Here is a 24,301-nt window from a genome sequence, read left to right on the forward strand (position 1 = left end):
GCACACATTGATTGAACTTAACAAGGGATGTGTCATTGGCTCATCACTCTATCCTATAGGATTCCAACAAACCTCTCCAACTGGCAAGTTAGTGATGTTGACGTAACGCTGCTTGTCCCCGGACAGCTGAGCTCAGCAATTCTAGTTCCATTTTTCCTCTCCAAAGGATAGCTAAAGAAGCATTTCTTGGATAAATGTAATATGTTTGCTACTTTTCAAAAAATGTAGTTCACATTTTCTTCTGTAGCTCTGCTTATTGTTCCATGGTTTATGAAGATTTTATTTGTTTGGGTCCAGGTGTAAATTTTAGTAAAAAGAACAATATTCAAAGTAGAGCACAGTGGTCCAAAGGAGGTTCATGGATCTGATGTTCAAGAAAAAGAAATGTTTCAACTCTTATGTTTCATATTTTAGTCCACCATTCAGGTGTTATTCTATTCTATTCATCTTTATTTATTTTCAGTATGGGAGGGTTTCTCTTTCTTCTCCCCCTCTCCTTCTCTTTTCTTCCTTCTACTTCTTCAACTGGTAAGAAGAATGTTTTCAATTGATACAATGAGTAATTCTTTTACAAGTCCATTTTTAAAAAATGAACCATAATACATAACTCTGTAACTTTAGTCTCCTGGAAATATATCATGGACAATCCTCTAGGTCATTGGTTAAAATCTAGCTCATTATTTTTAATACCAGTAAAATAGTCTATGGTATGACTATTTCACAAGTTTTCAACCTTTCCTTTGATGGATAATCAAGTTGTTTTCAGCTTTATTTTCTACTAACAAGACAGAAATTAATATTTTTGTTCATGTTGTTACATACATTGTTCATGTTAATATTTTTGTTCATGTTCTATAGGGTACATTCCAAAATGTAAAACCAATGGGTCAAAGCTTTATCTATATATCTATATCTCTATAGATCTATTAATACATATAGATCAATATATGTTAACATTTTTCTATATAGAGGTATGGATGTTACCCTAATATTTACTTTATCCTTAATTGATTCCATCAGCCTAGATTTTCTGATGAAAAATTTTTCTTAACAGTCAAAAATAACAAAAAATTGTGCCTTCCTGTACTCAGAAAACTTCAACCTCAAAATGAAATATGCCCCAAGTCAAACCCTTTTTCATTGTTACCATGTTATTTCGAGGATAATTTCCTAAATTTCTTAGCAGTCCATCTTCTGACATTTTTCTCAAACTTATGGCAGAATGGTATGTGGGCTCTGTCCACCACACAAATGACAATATTTGTAGCCTCAGTTGTATTTGGCACAATCAGTAAAAGAAGGTATTACTAGTCACACTTCTATTTAGACCATTTACAAAGATTCATTTGTTGTGAAATCTTACAATAAGCCAACTTTTTTTCCTTGCTTATTCTTGAATATTAGTCTAGATGTTGAATCAGCAAGATTTTGCTTGAATTAGGGTTATAGTGCACAATATACATCATGGATCTATTCTTCTGAAATAAAAGTGAGAATTTTTTTTCTACTTTTTTCTCTGAACCAATGGTTTATTGGCTAGTTATTCAAGTAAATGATTTGACTTGTATGGACATAAAATGTGTCTAGTTGATACAAGAATATTTTTTAGTAAGAGGAAAATGAAAACCTTAGGCTCTAGAAAAGACCATTTTTTTATTCACTGACCATCAACATATATTATTTCATATAATTCTCCAACAACCTATAAGTATTTACAGAAGAGAAACTGAGGCTCAGAGACATAAGTAGTTTGCTAAAGGTCTCATAACAAGTAAGTAGGAAAGCCCAGATTTTACCCCATTATCCAACTGATTTTGAGGCTCATACTCTAAACACTAGTATATCCCCACTTTTCTATTTAACCCAACACATTGACCATCACCCATTTTTGCCCCAATCACTTTTCCTCTCTTGGTTGCATGTCAGTCATAACCAGCAGTGATGATATAGACAAGAAGGTAAAGTTCTACTGGCTATAGTATTTCTACACAACTGGACGGTTTGACTCATAGCAAGTGAAGGCCTCTGGTCTACTCTTGGAGTGGGAAAGGGGTTATTTTAGGTTCTGCTGAGCAGACCTCACTTCTGAGGTGGACATTTCTCCCAGAAGGTCTGATGGTTGGTTACACAGAACAGTTTCCAGCCTAAGACTTCACCCTCCTGTTACCAAAGATATTTTTTCTACCCTAGTGTATTCAAGCTACTCAGCAAAAACTAAATCAATGTTATATGACCTGCTGAGTGAACAAACACTTTTCTCCCCTTTTGTTTCTTTAACCCTGAGGCTTATTTGGGAAGTGAGCACCATTTTTCTTTGAGATTTCCAAAAGGCACACTGGAAAGTACCTCAAATGTCTCATGCTTAATAAATTGTTGTGAAGAGGCGGGGGGTGGTAACATTCTAGTCCTCACTGTGTTAAATTAGAGTTGTTCTTGAATAATTTGGGCATTGATAATTCTAAAAGTTTTTCAACAATGGAAAATTTAAGCAAGATTCACATCATCCTCAGAGGCAACAAATTTTCTTCTATGAACTGTCATGAAATACACAGCCTTTTGTAGTTTAATATGTAAAACCCTGGAGAGTTTTTTTTTCCCTCAATATGATGACTAACTATAATGCCATAGTGTATCTAATTCTTAAATTGGCTAATACTATTTTCTCCTTTCCTATAGAATTAGGTATTTTTTTAAAGTGTTGATATATATGAAAACATAGCCCTTTAAAAAAAATTAATACAAGAAGAGGCCTAACTTGGAGAAGTTTGGATTGAAAACGTACTGAGAGTGAAGGGATGGGTTGGGGGAGGTTCTTTGTAAATCACAAGAAAATCTGTTTCTCAATTCTTTTATTTCCACTCAAGTCTTTTGGGGGAGGAAATAGAGCACCGCGCAGAGCCTGTAATTCTTGCACACTGAGGTTAAGACTGAGCCACTACTTGCTGGTCCCTCTACCAGCATTGCAATCCATTCCTGGCAAGATAGGCTGGCCATTAGCCAAGCTCCAAAGTCACCAAACCCGACGCCTTTAGCTGCCCTGCACTAGAGAGCTCGGGACAGCAGGGGCTGGAAGAAGGGAAGCGGCTAAAACCACCGACGCGCAGCAAGGGGCTTCTGGCCCCGGGAGCTGTGCCGGCGCGCACAGCTCTCCCAAAGGTCGCCGATGACCAGCCAAGGGCATTCCCACACCTGCACGCACACAGACTAACCCGCGCACACCCACGCACCCCACACTCAGAAAGCACAGCACGTGGCAACCTCCTTGCTCCAAGGTTCCCCTATTTTGGGACACATTCTGCAACGCATTTAAGCGCCTCCCTTCTTTTTTCTCATCTTCCAAGTTTCCAGACCCGAGACTAAATGACGCTCGCCTGCGCTCACGGCTCGAGCCTTCCTAGCGTTGCCCTGGGTACCCCTGAAGTGCCTAAGGGACGCACCAGCATCTCGCGCGCCTTCCAAGCTCCAGCGAGGACAAAGTGGGGGCCGAATTCCAGTAAAGAAGCGGCGGGTTTCGGGCAGACGGGCTCTAGGGCTACCCGCGAGTGCCATGGGGGACCGTATCCCGCGCCCCCGTGCGCCCTCCCTTTCCCGGGGCGCTCTCACCATTTGTAGCCTCTGCCGCTCTTGAACTTGAGGGTGAGCGCAGTCTCCAGGAGGAGCAGGAGGTTGAGCAGCGCGAGCAGCCAGTACCACGGCTCCTTCTTCACCTCGGTCACCCTCCAGACCCCGACCAGCGAGTGCAGCACGAAAAGCAGCCGCGTGGCCAGGGCGTTGAGCAGGACCAGTCCCTCCATGCCGGCCTGCGCGCTCTGCCCTCGGCCCCGGCCGGGAGCCCCGGGAGCCCGCCCGAGGGCGGGAACGCGACAGCACGGAGACCTGATGCTGCGGGGGTCCCCTCTCACCCTCCCGCGCCGACGCGGGTAGAACCCGGGAGCGCGGCTCGCCCCTCCCCTCAAACTTCCTGAGAACTCTTCCGAGAGGGGAGAAGCCAAATCCGGCTTTTCTGGACCGCTGGGCTTTCCAGGGGGCCGGGGCTGCGCCGCCCTGACTCCCGGGCGTTATTCTCCAGCGCGGCCCACCCCGCTTCCAGTTCTGGGGGCCAGTCTTTATCCCGGTCCTCTATCCCCGCCTCCGGGCCTCCGAGGGGCCCACCAGGACTTCCCCACTCGAGCGGCTGGACGGAGGAGGGAGGTGGACTGAAGGTCAAGGTGCTGCATAGCCAACGGCGGAGGGCACCTCCTCCTCACTTTTCCTCCGAAGTACATTAATTAACTCTCACGTTTTACAGGAACGCGCTCGCTCTTACGGTGACTCCAAGCCGGGACGCAGGAGGGCCAAAGAATCCGCTGCCCAAGCAGTTTTAGAAACGCGAGGTTCCTGCCCAGTTTGAAGAAATGAAATTTCCCAGGACCAGAAGTCATCACTCTGGGCTTTCCGAGAGCTTCGCGCATCTCTCTCTTCGCGTGGGCAGCCCTGGTCGCTTCTGCTCCTTGAACGCCGCGGTATTAAAACAGAGAGTCTTTATTATGCCACCTCGTACCCCACCCCACCACTATTTTTTTTTTTCTCCCTGAAAGAATATAGGGTAGCAAGCTAAGAGAGCATAGGGGAAAGTGAGGGGAGGAGACAGATGATAAAGCCAGGAATAAGATTAGAAGGTGAAATTCTTGGATGGGGACCTGCACCCTTGAGGTCAATGACCCTGAATTAAACTCTCCTCTTTCCAGCATCCAACGAAAAGAGGAAAACGAAATTAGAATCCGGGTTTCTCAGAACACCTTCATGATTTTTGTTTCCTTGTGTTGTGTCCTGCCACCGGTACTACTGTGTACTTGACATTTTTCTTTACATGGACTCAAATTTTTGCTGAAATAAATTCATTTTAAAAAGAAACTTTTTTATCACTTGTAAATGGAAAGCCAGTATAGTTGGCTATAGATGGAAGGTTAAGCACAAAAATAATTAAAAATAAAATGAACTAAGTTATTGAAATCTTGATAGATATTACTTAGTGCCTTTCGAAGCATGGTGCCTCAGACTCCCTATTTCTTTGCTATAAAGGGAGATAGAAAAAACAAATAGTCATATTACTATCAAGCAGGAATGCTCTTTTGACCACACAAGTAACATTGAAAGAAAAACCTAAAGGGAATATCATTCCTGGTTATGTTTATTCAAATCATCTCATACCTTTCTTAAAGTTAAGTTGAAAAACTCTGATCTATATGATTCATGTCTCCAGTAGGTGAAAAATATCCAACTGCTTAGAAGAATCATACAAGTTATTTCTGGTACTGAGATCTATCTGGGAGAATTTTGGTTTTATTTTTGTTTTTTTTTTCCTGTGGGTCTGCGTTCTCCCACATCTTACAGGAAACCCAGCACTGATTTCCTGGGGCTGTTTATTCTAGTGCCCTTCAGTGTCAGCTGATGACACAGTGACCTGGCACTATTCAGTGAAGCGGAAGAGCAGAGCACAGCAAACGCAGTGGGAGGAAGCAGCCTGAGTAGAGGTCAGAACCTGGTGCCCACGAGCTGCCTGCCTTGGATTGCTGGCTCAGTCACTGAGTAGTGTTGTGCCTTTTGCACCTCAGTTTCCTCCTCTGTAAATTGGATACTAATTCTATCCACTCATAGGGTCAGCGTGCAGATCGAATGAGTTAATCCATATAAAGTGCCCGGCAGGTAGTAAGTGCTTAGTAAACATTGGCAATTATTGCGGGGACCAAGAAAATTAGTCCAGGGGAGCTGCTCTTTGACAATCCAAGAAAAATAATATTAGGAGTGCAGTGGAGGAACAGGACATTCCTAAAGCCTCTCAAAACCCTCCAGCCAAACATCACCAAGACCACATCTGGAGCTGAACAACTTGAGTTTATTACCTTTGTAGACAGGGGCATGCTCCATGGGGAACCATGGGGCATCTCAGTAAGAAGGTGTTGGAAAGATTAAAAAGCATTAGAAACAATTTATTAGAAAGATTGGGGCATGAATTAGATTTTGGAGCTTAAGAAACTGAAGCTTTACTCCAGATTAGATGCCGTCAGGAAGTGGAGTTAATTTTATGTTGGGTGTCCTGATAAATCCAGTTTAGATGGGAATGACTGGTCATGTTTATGGTTTGTATAATATTCATGTTGTGACTGTGTTCAGGCATGATTATGTAGTCCTCTTCTTTGTGTTTTAATCCGTCATGATCATGGAGTGGTCTTGCCTGAGTTGTAAAATGGTCTAGGTTCAAGAGGAGGATACCAAGGCCTAGCTGACGGTGCCAGATCAATTGCTTGCTGTCAGGGGTTGCATTTCTCTTTCTGAGGCCTTCTAAGAAGGGCTCTCTAGGAGAAGGGCTTGAGAAAAAGGAGGGAAGTCAGTCTGACATCTTCCAAATGTCTTTGTTGTTCCCTATTTTGAGGGTTTAGATTCAGGACAGATTCTGTGATCTCTGTATCTGAAAAACAAAACTGTCATTAAAGAGAATTTAAAAGTTATTTCTTTTTAATTTTCTCCTAAGCTCATTTTAAAAGATTGGAGGCTTTGAGAAAAATCTTGAAGCCTGCAATCTAATAGCCCAATAATCTTTAAAAAAGAAGAAAAAAACAGACAATTAAAAAATAATCTACTCTTCTTGAAAAAGCAATCTCAGCCTATGCACCCAATCCTGGTGGTAGAGCCTGGGGTTGCACTAAGAGTAGTGGGCCCATACCATTTTCCCAGGGGGCACCAAGCACCAGGCTGCTCTTCCCTTCTGTATGCAAAGTGAACACAGTTGTCACGCTTTCCTTTCAATTGAGAGTGATTTTGCCTGCAAGAAAGAGACTTTCTCAGATAGCTCAAGGGATAGTTATTGAAAGGGAATGTGTGGTCTAAAAAGGAGATGGAATCCCTTGGAACCAAGAACAGGAGGTATAATAAGACAAGGACTTAGGTAACTGGAGCTTCAGGACAGTGGTGGCCTTGAGTGGTACCAGGAATCTCATTGTCACAGTTTGTGGATGTTTTCACAGCAACTCTCTGATACTGTTGGCTTCCAGCCAGACTTCTACATAGAGTTCAAATTCCTGAGAAATGGAATTCAACTGATTTGCTTCAATTCTAGGTATCAGGCTATACCATGTTCCACTGAGCAGGCTAGTGATTGACTACAGTCCAGTTGTTGGTCATCCCTGTGCAAGTGCTATTTTAGTGTTGTTTTCTTCATTCTTCAACATGAGATTCTGGGCAGAGCAATTGGAGCAGGGGATATTCCTCCACTTTTTGATTTACCAACTTACAGAACTCACCTTCTCAGTTTGAAATTTGGGGAACCCATTACTCCTACAATATCTTCTTTCTCACTCATTCTACCTCTACTGCTAAATTTGGTTAATCATATTGGTGTCTATAACAATAACATTCTATTTTCTAGCTATAATTCAGCCTACTGTGTCTTGTCAATTGGTTGATCCTAAAAAAAAGAAAAGAAAATTGAAAATCAACAAACAAAAGACAAAGATGGAAAATATGAAGTAGTCCAGAAGAAGGAAACAGAAATAATAGAGGAGAAGAAATTTTTAAAGAAATAACAAAGAAAGATTGACTCACTTAAATAGAAATAAGACTGCTGTGTTGAGTAGGGTATAAGAAAAAAGTCCAAAATCTAGACACAGTCAAATGGTAAGCATTCCAAGATAAAGAAGAAAAATCCTAATAATTTCTAGAAATTAAAAATAATTATCTACCAAGAGAAGACAATAAGACATATATCTCAGACTTCTTATAAGTATAATAACACTAAATTCTAGAAAATAAAGGGGAAATGTCTTCAAAGTTCAGAGGAAAAAACTATACATCTGAAAATATAGCAAATAGTAATTATATATTTTAAATTATTGATAAGTTTTTAATTATTTTATCTTCCTAAATTATTTCTGTTTTCACTTTATTGGTTGCTTAGTTTATTCAATTCCATCTTTCACTTTCAGGGTTTTATAACAGGATGGTCCTCAAATAATCTGATAATAATTTGTTGTGCATTTATATTTATAGATCAAAGACTGGGCTGGTTACAGGATGTATTTGGAATAGGCATTATGAGTTGCAGTTTGTCTATTGAATGGGAAAGCTGGCTGTGGCCCTGGATACTCGGGCGGAGTACACTCGGGCAGAGTACACTCGTCTGCTCAGCTTCCCCAGGGGGTGCAATGAGGAGTGCAGGCAGGGGTGTCAAGGTAAAGAGGGTTCCTCTGAGGGAGCTGGTGCTTAGCGCATCTCATCAATCCTTGCTAGAGCTTCCCTGGCTTCTCTCTTCTACCCCATGCCCCAATTCTGGCCGCTGTGAAGATCCACATCTACCCACAAGGATGCTCTGATTCTGCCTACACCCTTGCTGGAGCCTCACACCCCCCATCCTTTCTTTAAAGAACAGCTCTCAAGTTTTAGCTTGAGGGGAAATATCACTGGTGACAGCCTCTAAGTAAAGAAGCAGAGATGGTCTCCAAACATTTCTATCATTCTCAATATAGGTATTGAGGAAACACCTTGAGCATTACTGACTGCTCTTTGTACTTTCTGGTTATGACTTTGGCTTCTGAGGAGGCTCTCATAGAAGGAACTATGCTCACCTCTGCTATCTTAAGCTGTTTTTTTCTGCTGTGATTTTTTCCATTGGCCCAATCCTATCTATTTTCTGTCTTCCTGGATTTCCTCAAAATTTCTAGTCCACTCCCTCATGCTTTCTAGCAAGGCTTTTATTGTACCCTTTTGGATATTAAAAATCTTTTCTGTCATTTCAAAAGTGAAGTCTTTGTTTCTAGTTGACAGATTTGAAACAGAAAACTCATAGATTTCTTTACTGGTCTGAAATGTGTGGATTAAATAAGAATGGTAACTACAACTATTTCACACATATATATGTGTGTGTATACACACACACACACACATATATATATATATACATATATATATATAAAATGGAGGAAAATACAGCTTTATTAAGCTGGCAATGACTATAAAAAGCACTCTTCTTTAAGAAAAGCAGTAAAGGTCCGTGGTAATTATCAATCTTCAGACACTTCAACAGCTAGCAAGGAAAAGAAATCCAACTGCAGGTGAAGCATCTGGACAAGGCTGTCTTCTTCAACTTGCCACCTTCAAAAGTTGGCTCTACTTTGTAAGTGATGTGACTGTTGGCAAGTTACTTAATTTCTTGAAGTTTTGGGTTCTCATCTGTGAAAAAAGAGCAGTGATAGATAATACTGTTATGTCTATTATTAGGATTAAATTAATTGATATTTTTAAAGTGCTTAGAAAAATGCCTAGAATAGAGCAGGCAATCAGTAAATATTTGTTGAATAAATAAATGAAAATATGTGAAGATTCAATAAGCAACACCCAAACAGAAATGAGTTGTTCCCCAGCTGGTACCATAGCTGAATATTCTTCTAAGGCCAGCTGTTTATAAATGATGGGGTTAATAATACAGCTAATAAATGTCATTAGTATGAACTCAATGCCTCCTTCTATCACATGAAGGGAGACCATTGATTGGTAGAAACACTGAATCATCTTCTGTGATGATAAGTCAGTCTAAGAGTGCTGGTGTTTTTACTACCCTGAATAATGTGAGACTCATTTCCCAGGATAGCTGAGTAGTTAAGATTTTGGCTTTGGAGTCATATTGTTTGGGTTCGAATCACAAAAGCTTCACAACTTAAAACTCATCAGTTGTTTATTTCTGGAATTTGCCATTTTATATTTTTAGACCACAATTGACCATGGGTAACTGAAACCACAGAAAGCAAAACTACAAATAAGGGTGAACTACCATATATAACTATATATATTGTGTATATAGGTGTAACACATATATATATAATATATAATTATAACCACAATAATAATACTAATTGTTTCTGTTACAAATGTCACCAGAAAGACAGTTATCAGGCCCTCTCTATCTGTTGAAAATTGAGCACACCCAAAATGTTGCATCTTTTTGTAGACACAAACTTGTTTTACAGATAAGAAAATAACCCTCTTTTAAATGACTTTGGGGGTCAGGCAAAAAGGCTTGAATCTTTATGAAAATATGATATGATTATCTATCACTAAATAATCAGGTCAAAATGTGAATTTAAATGATGATGTTTAGTTCGTGCAGTTTGTCATTTGTTACTTGGTTGGTTGGCTGGCCATTTTGATCAGAATTTGTTCAAATAACCCTAGGGCTATAACTGTAGCTTGAAGATAACATGAGTCATTGAATCATGACCATTCCTAACCACAAGAGCTCTAGAATGAGTTCACACTGGAAAACACTGTAAGATGTTGCTTCATAAAATGCTTCTTTAATGTATAATTTAGAGGAGGTGGTCAGGGTGCTATGAAAAGCCTGGGGTTGGAGGTGAGTTGGAGCACCTTAGCTCCAGCCCCAGCCTCAAGGTCCCCCTTTGCAAAACGAAGCTGAGGATGCCAGCCTTGCCCATTTCATGCTTATTAAAAGAATCACATGAGGTTAGGAATATGAAAATGCTTGGTACATTGAGGTTAAGGTTAATATCACCAGTGACAAGTTATGTTGGTAGTATGTACGTTTGATATGATATTGAGAATGGCGCTTTACCTCTGTGGTCTTCCTCCCAAAAACTCATAACCCTAGTTCAACATAAGAAAGATATCCATGACCTCCAATTTGAGGGTCACTGTGCAGGATATCCTACCAGTACTTCTCAAAACTGTCAAAGACAGAGAAAGTCTCAAGGACCAGAGGAAACTGAGGAGACATCATGAATAAATATAACATGGTATCTTGGATCGGGTCCTGGAACACAACAAGAATATTAATGAAAAAACTAGTGAAATCCAAATAAGTTCTACAGTTTGGTTGGTAGTAATATGCCAACGTTAATTCTGTACTTGTAGCAAACGTAACACGATAATGTAAGATGTTAACAAGATGGAAAAATGGATGAGAGGTATATAGGAACTTCTGTACTATTTTCACAAATTTTATGTAAATCTAAAACTATTATAAAATTTAACAGTTTATTTTAAAAAGTAAATTGATATATAAATATAAGATTTTATTTAGTTATTTATTTGAAAGCAGATTTTAAATTTAAAAATTTACTTTAGGCCGGGCGCGGTGGCTCATGCCTGTAATCCTAGCACTCTGGGAGGCCGAGGCGGGTGGATTGCTTGAGGTCAGGAGTTCGAGACCAGCCTGAGCAAGAGTGAGACCCCGTCTCTACTAAAAATAGAAAGAAATTATCTGTCCAACTAAAAAAATATATATATAAATGTATAGAAAAAATTAGCCGGGCATGGTGGTGCATGCCTGTAGTCCCAGCTACTTGGGAGGCTGAGGCAGAAAGATTGCTTAAGCCCAGGAGTTTGAGGTTGCTGTGAGCTAGGCTGACACCACGGCACTCACTCTAGCCCGGGCAACAGAGTGAGACTCTGTCTCAAAAAAAAAAAAAATTTACTTTAGAAATGTCAGATAAAGGGATTGTTATGTAATATTTTAAGAATACTTTTCGAATAGCAGACTCAATTATCTTTTAACTGTCTTCCACAAAAATAGTCTCTGTTTTATTGTCATCAGAAAAAAAAAATCATTGTCTCAGTGCTGAAGAGTCTACAGAGCTTATCTGGTCCAACCTTCTCACTTTACAAACTGAGGCCCAGGAAAGGGCAGGTGACTTGTCTAAAGTCATGACCTATTTAGTTTCTGGCAGCTTTAAAAATGTGAAATAAAAGACATTTTTATTGTACACAAAATACTATAACAAATATGAACATATTAATATATATGTGTGTATGTGTGCTGGGAAAGCTCCAAATATGAATGGGGAGTTAGCTAAATATAGAGAATGAGGGAAGGGATTCCAGGCAGGACAAGGGACATCTTGTCCTCTGAGATTGCAGGGAGGAAGGAAGGGTGTGGGTTTAGCTAAGGCAAACAAAAAATGACATGGATCAGACATGATGACCTCAGTCATCACAGTAGTAGAGTCGGAAGCCATGTGCTACAGTGAAGGGTCGGTGTTGGGCATGGAACCTGAGGAGAGTCGTGAAAATTTGAGCTTGTCTTTGAGGAAGAAGAGAGTAGAATCTAAGCAAAGGTAAATAAAGAACTAATGAATAATTCTGAGCTGGTATTAGCAGCATTAGATAGGGATATGCAATTTCCTCTAGCAGGCTTCAGCAGTCCAAGTACAGAGAAAGTACAGAGAAAGTGGATGTCACCATTCATCTCGAGTTAAGTTTTCTCGAGAATCTAAGAGATCCAAGGATACTGATATCAATTGTTCTGGTAATTCCAATTGTTCTGTAAATTCCAGGATGGGCAGGGCAAACAGGAAATTGGAGAAAGTCAACAGACTAGAAGAATATAGAGACAACAAGAAATGTGGTGTCTCTATAAGGATAAAAGAAGGTAAAATGTTTTAAAACTAAATTTGTTAGAAAAGGATAATAATCCATGTGTCAAGTTTCTGAGTGAATTAAAAGAGTGACTGAAGAGTTAAGAGAGGCAGCGGAAATTATTAATAAAACCAGATGGCATTGACTTCAAAAGAGAATGATGCTTACAAAAGGGTAGAAGCTCAATTGGGCACCAGAAAAATATATCCTGGGATGTTGGAGTCATTGAACATGCCCCGGAGAGGAGATGGGGTGAGGATGCTTGTTGTTTGGTGACCAAGGATTGCAAAATGGGAGGAATGGTTGAAATTGGTTGCCTCTAATATGGCAGGGGGGAGTGGAGCCCAAAGTGAGGGCATGGGCTTTGGTACCAGGCTTGGAGGACTATGTGTCTCTACAGGAAAGGACATTAAACTCTCCACACCGCCCTCTTCTCATTTGTAAGAGTACTGACCTAACAACCTGCTGTGGCACTGAAGAAGGTAATGTGCTGGTGCCACAGTGAGTGGTAGCTACATCATAAATGAGAATCAGTGGGTTTCTTTTTTTTTTCCCTCAACTTTGACTGTGGCTGGGGGCCCTAGGTGGTCTTGCCAGTCTGTGCAAGGCCTGCATACAGTGGACAAAGGCTAATAGCACCCTGGTGCCAAGTGGACAGAGCATCAGTGGGATCTGGTGTGACCAAGGCCTTTGATGAGGTATGAGGTTTGAAATATTTGCAAGTCTAATAGTTAATCCTACTTTGAAAGACAACAAAAGGTGGAAATTTACATCCCAAATCACTACTGCAGATACATGTTCTAAAGACGATTCCTTCTTAGGCCCTTTTTCCTCCCTGAAGAGCCAATCTATTGCCTGTAGGTAGGGAGGCGGCATATACATGGCAGAAAATAAAGAGAGGGGAAAGAATTTGGATTGAGTAAGGGACAGGAGCAAAGAAATGAGGAGAACCTGTAAAGAGACAAAGTTGTCAAGTGAACTCATCAAATTGCACGGCCCTAGGCTTGGGTTGCATTCATGTGGAAAGGGCCATTCTTGAGATCTATGGGGTCTTTAGTTTTCATTATATCTAACATGTTGGTTGTATTTATAAAATAGAATCATAACTACATCTGGAAGTTTTACACAGAAATTAAGGTTGACTTACATGCCAGATTGATTTATATTCCCTGATAAGATGGTAAAGTAAAGATTTATTTTACTTTGCACTCTTTCAGCTTGGATTATTATTCATACTTTATTTTGCAAATTGGTGGTAACCCAACTGCAGCCAAATCAAGAGTTCACATGCCAAGTTTTGGTCTGAACAAGTTTTCAGTCCAATATACACTTGGCCAGAAAAATAAGAAGACAGAATAATAGAAAAGAAGAGAAAGTATTTTATGCACTGTAGAGGTCAAAAACAGATGTGATAGGGTCCTCGTGGAGTTTGGCTAGTTAACATCTGGTAATCCCTAATGCATTTCACTATCCATTTGTAAATTTCCTCCAATGTTTAATATCAACAGCTATTCAGGAACGTGGTGACTTGCACAGAGAATAAAATTTATAGATATCGAAGACAAAGCCAGAAAATTACTCTGTTCTTGGCATCCATCCTTTCTGGGCAAAGACTACATATTTTCTTTCTGTTGATGCTATGTTTAATAAAGCTATGTGATTGGTTAGATTTCGATTGAGCTGAATGTGTTTTGTTTTGTTTCTTTTTTATGACTCAATGACAAAAGGAAATATAAAACCTTCTGCTTACTTTAACCAGAGAACTTTGGTTTCTTCTACGTAATTTGAACAAGACTTGAAAAAAAACATCCCCAGAAGGACTAGTTGTGCTCACGGTGGTGGGAGGAAAACGAGAAAGAGGTGGTGAGGAAGGTAGATAATTTAGCCTATTTTCTTTTCTTGGCACACAGTCTGTCTGAATTCTTGTTCCCTTTCAAACCACTTTTTTTTTTTCCTGCAAAGGCAACTCCCACAAACTGCAGAATTTGTAAAAAAAATTGCAGAGAAGAGCAGAAATGTCTGTATTTCCAACCACAGAGGTGTAAAATGCTGAGGATCATGCTAGAAATGTTTTAGCAAAGTTGATGGAGAAGTTATAATTCCCATTGCTAACTGCAACAATGACGATGAGATATAGGTTCTCCACCCCATCCACACATCCATGTGGCATTATGTAAATTAACAGTAACCTAGACATTCCTTTGACAGAACAGTCTGGCCCATGGAATTGCTAAATTATTAATAGTATCTAATTTAGAGATGGCAACAAGGTATCAACTTGTGTACCCACTCAGGTCCACTGGTGGTGGCTGCCAGGAATACTAATATTAGGCATTAGGATTCTAAGCCCTTCACACACTCTGTGGGAAAATATCTCCTTGGTGGATTTCAGAGTCTGCCAGGACAGTGGAAGGGAGAGTAGCAGCACGCATACTACTTAGCTGCCATCCCTGATTTAACCCAAGGAGTTGTCATCAAAAGAAATGCTTCCTAAAGTTTGGAAATTGTTAATTCAAGATAAACATGTAGAACAAATGCATGTGTATATTATGCAACAACAGTAAACTCAATCTCATGATGGTGCTTTGTACATGTAAAAGAGGAACTTTTACATGTGTCATCTCATGAGATCCTGAAGTGACTCTGTGAGACAGAAAGCAGATATAATTTTGTCCCCATCTTACAAATGAGGAACTGGATTTCAGAGAAGATAAGCAATTCACCCTAGATCATGCAGCTAGCATGTTAGAGAATCTAGGAAATATTTTATAGTCATTGAAATATTTACTAATCATTCAAGTTTCTAACTTAAATAAAGGAATTGGAAAACTTTAAGAACTGTGGTTAAGGTTTTCTGATTCCTAAATTTTGCATCAATAAAATATGAGCATGACTAACCAGGATACATTTACAATGCACATGATTAAATGAGAAGTGGGAGATAGCTGGCCTTGGAAATGCATGTCTGTATTAGTCAGAGTTCTCCAGAAAAACAGAATCTGCAAAATCTGCAGAACCTATATCCCAGTTCGAGTCTGAAGGCCGGAAAGCTGCTATAGAACCAGGAAGAGCCAATGTACCAGTTCAAGGGCCATCAGGCAAAAAAATCTGATGTTTCAGTTCAGAGACTGTCAGGCAGGAGAAATCCCTTACATGGGGGAAAGTCAGCCTTTGTTCTATTTAGATCTTCGGTGGACTGGATGGGGCCCACCTACACTATGGAGGGTAATCTGGTTTAGCCAGTCTAGCAATTCCAGTGTTAATCTCATCCAAAACACTCTCACAGAAATACCCAGAATAAAGTCTGACCAAATATCTGAGTACCTATGGCCCACAGTCAACACATAAAATTAACCATCATAAGTCTACCCCTTGTTAACTTGGCACTGTACACATACACTTAAACTACACATAATCCAAATAAGGATAATAATGAGGTCATACTTCTGCCACATTGTACAACTATTCTGCACAAGACCAAAAACTCAGGGACCCCAGAGGAGGATGCAAAGTCCTTAAGTGATGTTTACTCTTCTCCTATCTCATAACTTAAGTACTATGAGGGAAGAATGTTATTAACTGAATTCCGTCCCCACCCTCCTTCAAATTCATATGTTGAAGCCCTACCCAACAATGTAACTATATTTGGAGACAGGGCCTCTATGGAGGTTCTAATTTTTACATGAGGTTATAAGGGTGAAGTCCTAATCCAATAGGACTGGTCTCCTTCTAGGAAGAGGAAGAGATACCAGAGAGATCTCTCCCTCTCCATGCTCACAGAGAGGAGAGGCCATGTAGGGGCACAGTTAAGAAGGCCGGATTCTGCAAGTTAGGAAGAGAGGCCTCACCAGAAACTAACCCTGCTGGCACCTTGATCTTGGGACTTCCATATACCAGAGCTGTGAGAAAATAAACGTCTCTTGTTTAACCCCGCCTGGTCTGTGGTATCTTGTTATGGCAGCCCGAGCTGTCTAACATGACGACTAAAGCCCTAACTGAGGTGTTTCTCACTATCACAGAAGAGACAACTGATTGAAAATCTATCAGTCCAATTACTGTCTGCATGTATGAAACCTTTCTGTTAAATTTCCAAGCTATGCAGAAACTTAAAAGAGGCTCTTTTGAAAAAGATATCAGAAGACATCTTTTCCCGGTATTTTGAGGGCTGGATTATAAATTCCTTTATGTCTTAGAAGAAAGCTCCATTGCGCTGTTTTTAAAGCAGGCTGGTGAACTTGCCAATAGTAGGGGGATGATTGGGAAAGAGAATAGATAATCAAACAATTTTTACTGAGTGCCTATCATATGCTGAGCCTTGGAGATACAGTTGGGAAAAGGCATATGCAGTTCTCACCCTCAGATATATTCTAGTGTGGGACAGAGGTTGTAGGATGGGGATAGGATATTTCTTCCTCTGAATCTTTAGGGTTGTTATAATAAGAAATTGATTTTCTAAAGCTCATTTGGAGAGTCTAGCAGAAAGCACAGCCATGCACATAGCTGTAACTGGAAGATACCTCTCCCTGAATAAGGAAGGTGTTCCCCTTTTCATTTATCCCCTTTGGCAGGGGAAGCAGATGCCATGGCCTGGCTATCCTACTCTCTTGACATCATGCTAAACCAGCTGGTTTTTCGAAGACTTGGTTTAAACCTAAAGAGTTTGCAATCAAAAATGCCCATGAGATAAACCAGGCTAATAACAAAGTCAGTGTCTGGTGTCTATGTGTGTATTTGTGTGTGTTTTAACTCATACTGCACAACCAACTTTCAGAACCCTAACTTGTTGCAAGGGCCTTATGTTTGTAAGGAGGTGGTTTTCATTCTTTGGGTAACACTAGATTTTTTACAAAGTTGAAGAGACATCTTGCAATATTTTCATGTGTTAATATAATATATTTTTTGTGTGTGCTAATATAACACCTTTATGCTGTAAGTCCTAAAGAAAAATCAAACAAAGGGTACTCTGTAGCAACACTAAGGTGTTTCAATTTTTCACTGTACAGCATTCATAGATTTTGGAGATGACCTATGAAGCTGTGAATAAAAGCAATACTATTTTTCTGTGAAACAATTTTTAAACTTTCCAAAGGTGCAATGTTAGATTTATTTAATAGATTGGTACAAACTTTCCTTGGGGAAACTAAGGGAAACCAAGGGCTTTTGTTTTTTCCTTGCTGAATCAAATGTTGATAATGCAGATATATTGCACAAATCATGACCATAACATCTTTTCTTTTTATTAAACAGCAGTTGCCGTTTGAAGAGTAACTTTCTTTGGAAAATTGTGGAGACTTCACAGCAATGGCTAAAGCTATTTGGAGTCTCCAATCACCTAATGGCGCAGGTAAGCTTTATGCCTTCAAAATTATATATATAATTTTCTTTGAAGTCTCTGATACAGAACTTTTCAGCTCGTAATATTTTGTATTGAGCATGAAATTCACTGCAGTTTTTACTGCTTCATCTTTTCAAAGTCCCAATGTAGGAAAAAAATTGGATTTTTTAAACAATTCTCAAATCCAAGGATTACATAAAGGCTGCTTTTGTTTCCCATAGAGGCTTAAAAAATTATGTATCAACCTGGCTTCTGCTACGTTACTAACTTCCATTAAGTCAGCGCCCTTCTAACAATAACGGCAACATATTCCTGCAGTCGTGGTGGCAAAATGGGTGATGAATGGTGAATGGAAACAGTAGGCAGTGTGGGTTAAAAAGACAGTGTTACTGTTTATAAGAGGTTCAAGAAGCTCAAAACTACTAAGAGTTGAAAACTTTAGTAACAGATGATGATATATTGCATGCAATTAGCTAAAAATGTATTATAACAAATGAAAATCTTGGTATGCTTGACCACATAAACCTAACAAGGCATAATAAAGTCAGAGTTGTGGCTTAGGCATTCTACCATGGAAGGTAGATGGCGCCTCTCTTCCCCCCACACTCCAAACTCCTTACCACCCTGTCTCCCACACACACACTCCCAATCCGACCTTAAATGCAACTACTGAAACTTGCTTTCCTGTCTTTAGGGAGAAAGGTCGTTTACTCTTCCCTAAGCCCCCCACTCTGTGCGTTCCAAACTAGTAGACCTTGCCCTGCCATGCTCCCATGGGATGCCAGGTTTCTGTGGGATCCATAAACCTCAAAGAACTTGAATTCCACCCAGAGTAGGGATGTGTAGACCAATGGGCAACAAGGTTGAAATGGGAGAGACATGGTAGGAGGGACAATAACGAAGAAAAATCACCAAAATTGATGAAAGCTTTTGGCTCTGTGAGTCAAACTCAGGTGAACAACCTGAGCAGGCGAGGGAAGAGCAGTCCCGTGCACTCTGCGAGGCTGTTTGTAACTCCCCACACCTGAGTTACCGACACGCTTTGGGTGAGCATTCAAACCAGGTACCACGATGGAACCAGGCCGCTCCGCCGTGGGACATCCGCTGTAAGGCTGGGATGTGAGAAGGGAAAGGTGTTTCCCTTCCGTCCTACAGAAGAGAAACAAAGAGCCAGAGGCAGGTGGTGGCGGAGCTCTGAGCACCAATGGCATCAACACCACCAGGTGAGCAGCCCCGGCAAGAGCCGGAATCTGCAGTCCGGGCACTTCCTGGAGACGATCGCAAGGTCAGTGACTCTGAAACAGGGCAGAGAGAGAGAGTGTCAGTTATATGTGGGACAACCATCTGCCCCCAGAGACTTGAAAAAAGACTCGTGACTTTACCTAGAGCCACAAGCTGGAGAGACCTGGGAACATCCGGGTTACTTTTGTGGTCAATGGCATTAGATCAAGCCTCCTTTATGGTTACAGAGCAAACCAAGGCTAGTGTTACAACTGTCACCTAGGTCCTTTCCTGCTAGCTTAGCGGACCGCTTGCGCCCTTTATGGTTTTTGTGTGTTTTGTTTGGGTTGCTTCATTTTTAATTAAGAAAAGGTGAAAGGGGGCTTATTTAATTTTTAATTCCTCATTTTTCATAGCAAAAGAGACCTCTTTTTTTTTTAATTCTGCAGTCCTAATTATATGCTGTCCCAGTGAATTATTTCTTGTGCCCTCAGGCAAGAGTTGAGTTCCGGGAATAGCATGTGAGGAGAAAGCAGAGGGTTGAGGGCTGTCTTTGGGGTGCTCTCGGTGAGGAGTGGGCGGCACCTAGAAGAACCAAGACTTCAAAGCCCGTTGGCTCCTGCAAAGTTCAATGAGCCCAGATGTCTGTATTAACTACACAAAAGCAGTGACTCGTAATTTTACTTGACAAATAGAACAAACTTGACTTATGTATAGATATACATGCATATATAAATATGTATAAATGAGGAATCTGTCTCTCTCTCTTTCTCCCTACACACACACCTCACACTCTAAAATAATCTTCAGAATGTCTTACTAAATGTACGTATGCCACTATTCTATTTATCTAAAAAAAGAAGGGTTTTCTGGGGGAAGGGGAGAGGAAGGGATAGGCGAAAACCTACCTAAGGGGTACAATGAAGAACATTGGGGTGACAGGCACTCTTATAACCGTGACTCAAGCATGTTAAAAGTGATTCATATAACTAAAATTATTTGTACCCTGTAATACTTTGAATTTTAAAAAAAAAGGTTTAAATATATTCATTCTTTTTTATAGTCGCAGAGTACATCACTGTGTAGATGTACAATACTGTATTTAGCTAGGCCCCTCTTGATGGGCATTTGAGTTGTTCTTAGTATTTTGCTATTACAGAGAGTAGTAGTCTTGCAATGAACTGCTGTGTGTATATATCTTTTCTTGTTTTTGTCAATGAATCATTGGGATAGATTTCTAATCTTGAGGTTGCCAGTCATGGTGTAAATGACTATGTGATTTTGCTAAATATTGCCAAGTTCCTTTTCCTATAGGTTGCACTGTTTTGTGTTTCTACCAGCAATATATGAGGATGGCTGTTTACCCCTCAGCCTCACCCACAGAGCATGCAGTCATGCTTTGGTTTTGCCAATCTAAGGCTGAGAAATGCTATCTCAGTATAGTTTTAATTTCATTTCTCTTTTTATGATCTAGGTTGAGCATTTTTATATTTATAAAATTTAACTCTTTAAAGTTCAAGCTGATCTGATATCAACATTACCAAAATATATCAAATTACCTGTGTAAACCTGGAGTGAAGGCTATTTTTGTGTCTTGGCTAGAGATACCAAAATATAGAATCCTTCTTCTCTCTTTGTAGCAATAATCTTTTCAGTCCTAGGTCATCTCAACTTCATGATACCCACACAAGGGAATGAATTTTCCCCCAAAAGGTTATATAGATTACACCCTTTTTCCAAATTATATCTTCTTCAACCCCCTCCCAATTTATTGCATTTTCTTAATTCAGTAACACACATTTATTGAGTTTCTACTATGTACCTGAACAACTTAGATCCCATAATAACCAATCAGAGCCAGTCTTTTCCTGGGTTCCTGGCACCACTGATAAATTGCAAAATTCCAGAAATTTCTGGACACTGAAAATTTCCAGGTCCCCAATCTGACTCTTCTAATTCCATGTGTTTTCTTTACCCAACATCAACATTTTGCATAATCGATATGAGAAAAAACTCTGTTCTTCAGCAGGCTTTGAGTTTAGAAAAGAAAGCAGGGTAGAAGAGAAGTTATTCTCCAACAGAACAAGACTAACCAGAAAAAAATGAGGGTCCTGAGGAGGAGTTTTTGGCTTTAGGGTCAGTGTGATTCATCATTCAGGGCTCTGACTAACACACAAAAGTTGAGCAGTAGCCAATTTTTGAATGGCTACAGTTTACTGAATTTTAGTCTCTTTGTCAAAGTATAATTCTTTCATTCCCGATGAGTCAAAGGGAAAAGATAGATTAAAATACTTTAAGATTATCAAAAAGACGCTAAATATTATAAAAGGTTGATCAACAAAAGTACAGTACTTCCCTTGAATAAACAGTGGCAAGTGACTCATAAATGACAGATAATTTGTGAGACAGCCAACATTTAGACCATATTTCAAACAGCATTCACTAAATTTGCTTTTTCTTACAGCTCCCCCCCATCCATTCCATTAGCAAAATTCTGCTTTCAAAATATACCCTAAATTTTAAGAATCCACATCCCCCCTCTGTTACCCCTCAAATCCAGACCACACCAAGACTATAACCACAGCCTCCTAACTGGTCTCTCTATTAGCTCATCCCTACTCCTGCCTTCAAAATCTTGTCAATTATCCAGCAACTAGAGTGATGATTTAAAAATGTAACTCAGCTCCTGCCACAGTGACACTCCACACCTGCCAGTGGCTTGCCATCACACTCGGTTTAAATCCAAAGCCCTTTTGTGGTCTGGAAGATGCGACATGATCATGATCTAGCCACTGGCTTCCTCTCTGACCTGACCTCCCCGCACTTGCCCCTTGCTCACCCTGCCTGGCCAGATGCCTTCTCACACTTCCTCAGAAAGCCCAAGCAGGGTCCTCCTTCACAGCCTTAGCACTTCCTCTTCCCCTGCTTGGAACTCCGGGCTCGTAACTCCCTGTCACTTCATTCAGGGCTCTGCTCAAGCACCTCATTAGCGAGGACCCCCCGACTGAAATAGCAGTTCAGTTACTCTCTAGCTGCTTGCCCTGATTTGGTTTCCTTCATAATATCATTTTTAATACCTGGCACATTTTATACTTATTTGTTTATAGTCTGACTCCTTCTATAAGAATGTAAACTCCGCTAGAGTAGGGACTTTGTTTTGTTCCCAGATGGATCTGCAAGGCTTAGAACTGTGAACAAACAGTTATTACAGTGGCCTGTTCCCAGGAGGTGGGTATGAACTAAAATTATGAAGTGGGCTATGGCTTTACCGACAGTTGTTTGGACTGTGAAAACTCCTTGTCACCACCGGGTTTAAAAGTCTCTTCCTGACAAAGTTGAGGAGGTGGGTTAGAGGTGGGTAGAGATGAAAGGAAAGCAAACAGCTGGGGCACGCCTCACATGGTCTGAGGGAGAGAGAATGGTGGTTTGGGTAAGGGCTGTGGCAGCCCAGATGGAGAGAACCGACAGGGCTTAGTAATTGTTTCAATGTGGGAAATGAGAGAAAAATAGGAGAGAATAAAAATTATTCTTGAGTTTTTTTCACATGAGCTGCTGGATGTGTAGTGATGCCTTTTGTTGAGAGGGAGAAGAGGGCAAGGAAATAATGGGATGTGTGTGTTCATGTGGAAGAATGGGGCTTGGTGATTGCATAGGTTATGTCCACACCCCCAACACAACACACACACACACACACACACACACACACACACACACAGCCTATCTCCCACCCATCTCTGCTATGGCCAGGGTGCTTTCCCCCCACCCAACCCAAAACACCAGCTGTTGGTACCTACAGGGTGCCCTTGTCATCTGACCTTCACTTGGCTTAAGGCAATGTGAGGAACCAATGGGAGGCTGGAGAAGAGAAAGGTAGGAGCATTTCTTCCTTTTGATCCCTCCCTGTCTCACTCCAGTTCTGCCAATGACTGTGTCTGGGGTCACTGCTTCAATTGAATGGATCTTGTTCCATGGCTCCAAGCTTCCCTTTGGGCTCCTTCTGCTTTTCCCTACAGCTTCCCAATGTTGCTAATCCCAGGATGCTTTCACACCCTGTACTGGCTTCCTTCATTCTGCCTCATTGAACTTTCATTTAAACCTTTGAATACGCCAGCTGTCCCACCCTGAGACATCCAAGTGAAGGTATACACGGGCAAGCAGAAATGGCTCTGCGGAGATGCTAAGGCTGGGAAAGTCCAGAAGGGAGAAAATTTAAGAGCCTTTTTGCTCTGCAGGAAAGCAATCATCTCCTCTGCTGTCCAGCCCACCATATTGAACAGTAAGACAGGAGTCTTGTTGGATTCAAGGCATTTCTGGACTACTCCATCCTTACATTCAGGAAGCCTGACATCCAGGACTAAAACCTGAACTAGTTACCCTCCTTCTTTTAAGAGTCTTTCAAAACTAATCTTCCCATGTCTCAAACCACTGTTTACTTTGGTAATGAACAGAGATGCAGACTTCCCAGGCATCAATTTTCTCAGGACTGCCATCTCCTCACTGTTGTGTACATCCCCATAATGTGAACTCATATTTCCCCTTCTTTCAAACTCTTTTACTTCCAGGCAGTTTTAGATTTTTAATTATATATTATTTAATTTATGCCCATAACGAACTATTCAAAAGTGGCTAACATTTGTCTAAGAACACAAAATTAATTCATTTAAGCCATGTGTTCATAAGTACAACAGCCATGATGCACTTCATCACTGAATAGACTCCATGATAAACATTTGGTGATGGGGACAAGGAGTCATATTAGACTGATCAGTGTTTTTACTATTTTAGGTTTACACTGACATACATGGCCATAAACAGTTAATTGGATCTATAAATACTTTCAGTTAAGTTTAATTAGTTCTCTGTGCAAAATCTCAGGTTGTAATAACTGTGGTGATAACTTTGGATAGTTTTTTTAAATTTCATAGGAAGTTTGTTTTAAAAAAAAAATTGACCTAGAATATGCTCTGAGAAAAAAAAAAGAGAGAAAGGAAAAAAAAATAAAAAGAAATTGGATAAAGGAGTGAGAAATCAGAGTATGAAAAGATTAGTTACTCTGTAAAAAGCCAATATGATTGTAGAAGTATTAAAATCCCTGTAGGAGATTTACAGAGAAGTCTGCCCTGGATTAGAATTTGATATCAAATAACTTAACTGAAGTCATACAATTTCTGTGCCATTTGTAGTTGAGTTAATAGCATATGTTCCTGGAGGATTACAGCCAATGATTAAGGAAATTAGGTTTTGTTTGAATTTAATTTAGTTATATAAAGCTGCTACTATAATTTACAGCTTTGATATTTAATATTTAATAACCCAGATCTTAGAAGAATACTAGATATAGCT

At 40.2% G+C, this 24,301-nt stretch overlaps 1 protein-coding gene across 1 annotated transcript in view; it reads right to left on the reverse strand.

The window, feature by feature from the left end:
• TMEM26 (transmembrane protein 26) overlaps window positions 1–4,197 on the reverse strand; it is a 39,605-nt gene extending 35,408 nt beyond the window's left edge. The window contains exon 1 of the mRNA XM_045568350.1: window positions 3,604–4,197. Within this exon, the coding sequence (XP_045424306.1) occupies window positions 3,604–3,794 (191 nt within the window). The 5' untranslated portion in view covers window positions 3,795–4,197. The remainder of the gene's footprint in view (window positions 1–3,603) is intronic.
• Window positions 4,198–24,301: the final 20,104 nt, after the last annotated feature.

Source organism: Lemur catta, chromosome 14 (genome assembly GCF_020740605.2).
Source record: "Lemur catta isolate mLemCat1 chromosome 14, mLemCat1.pri, whole genome shotgun sequence".
Classification (NCBI taxonomy): domain Eukaryota; kingdom Metazoa; phylum Chordata; class Mammalia; order Primates; family Lemuridae; genus Lemur; species Lemur catta.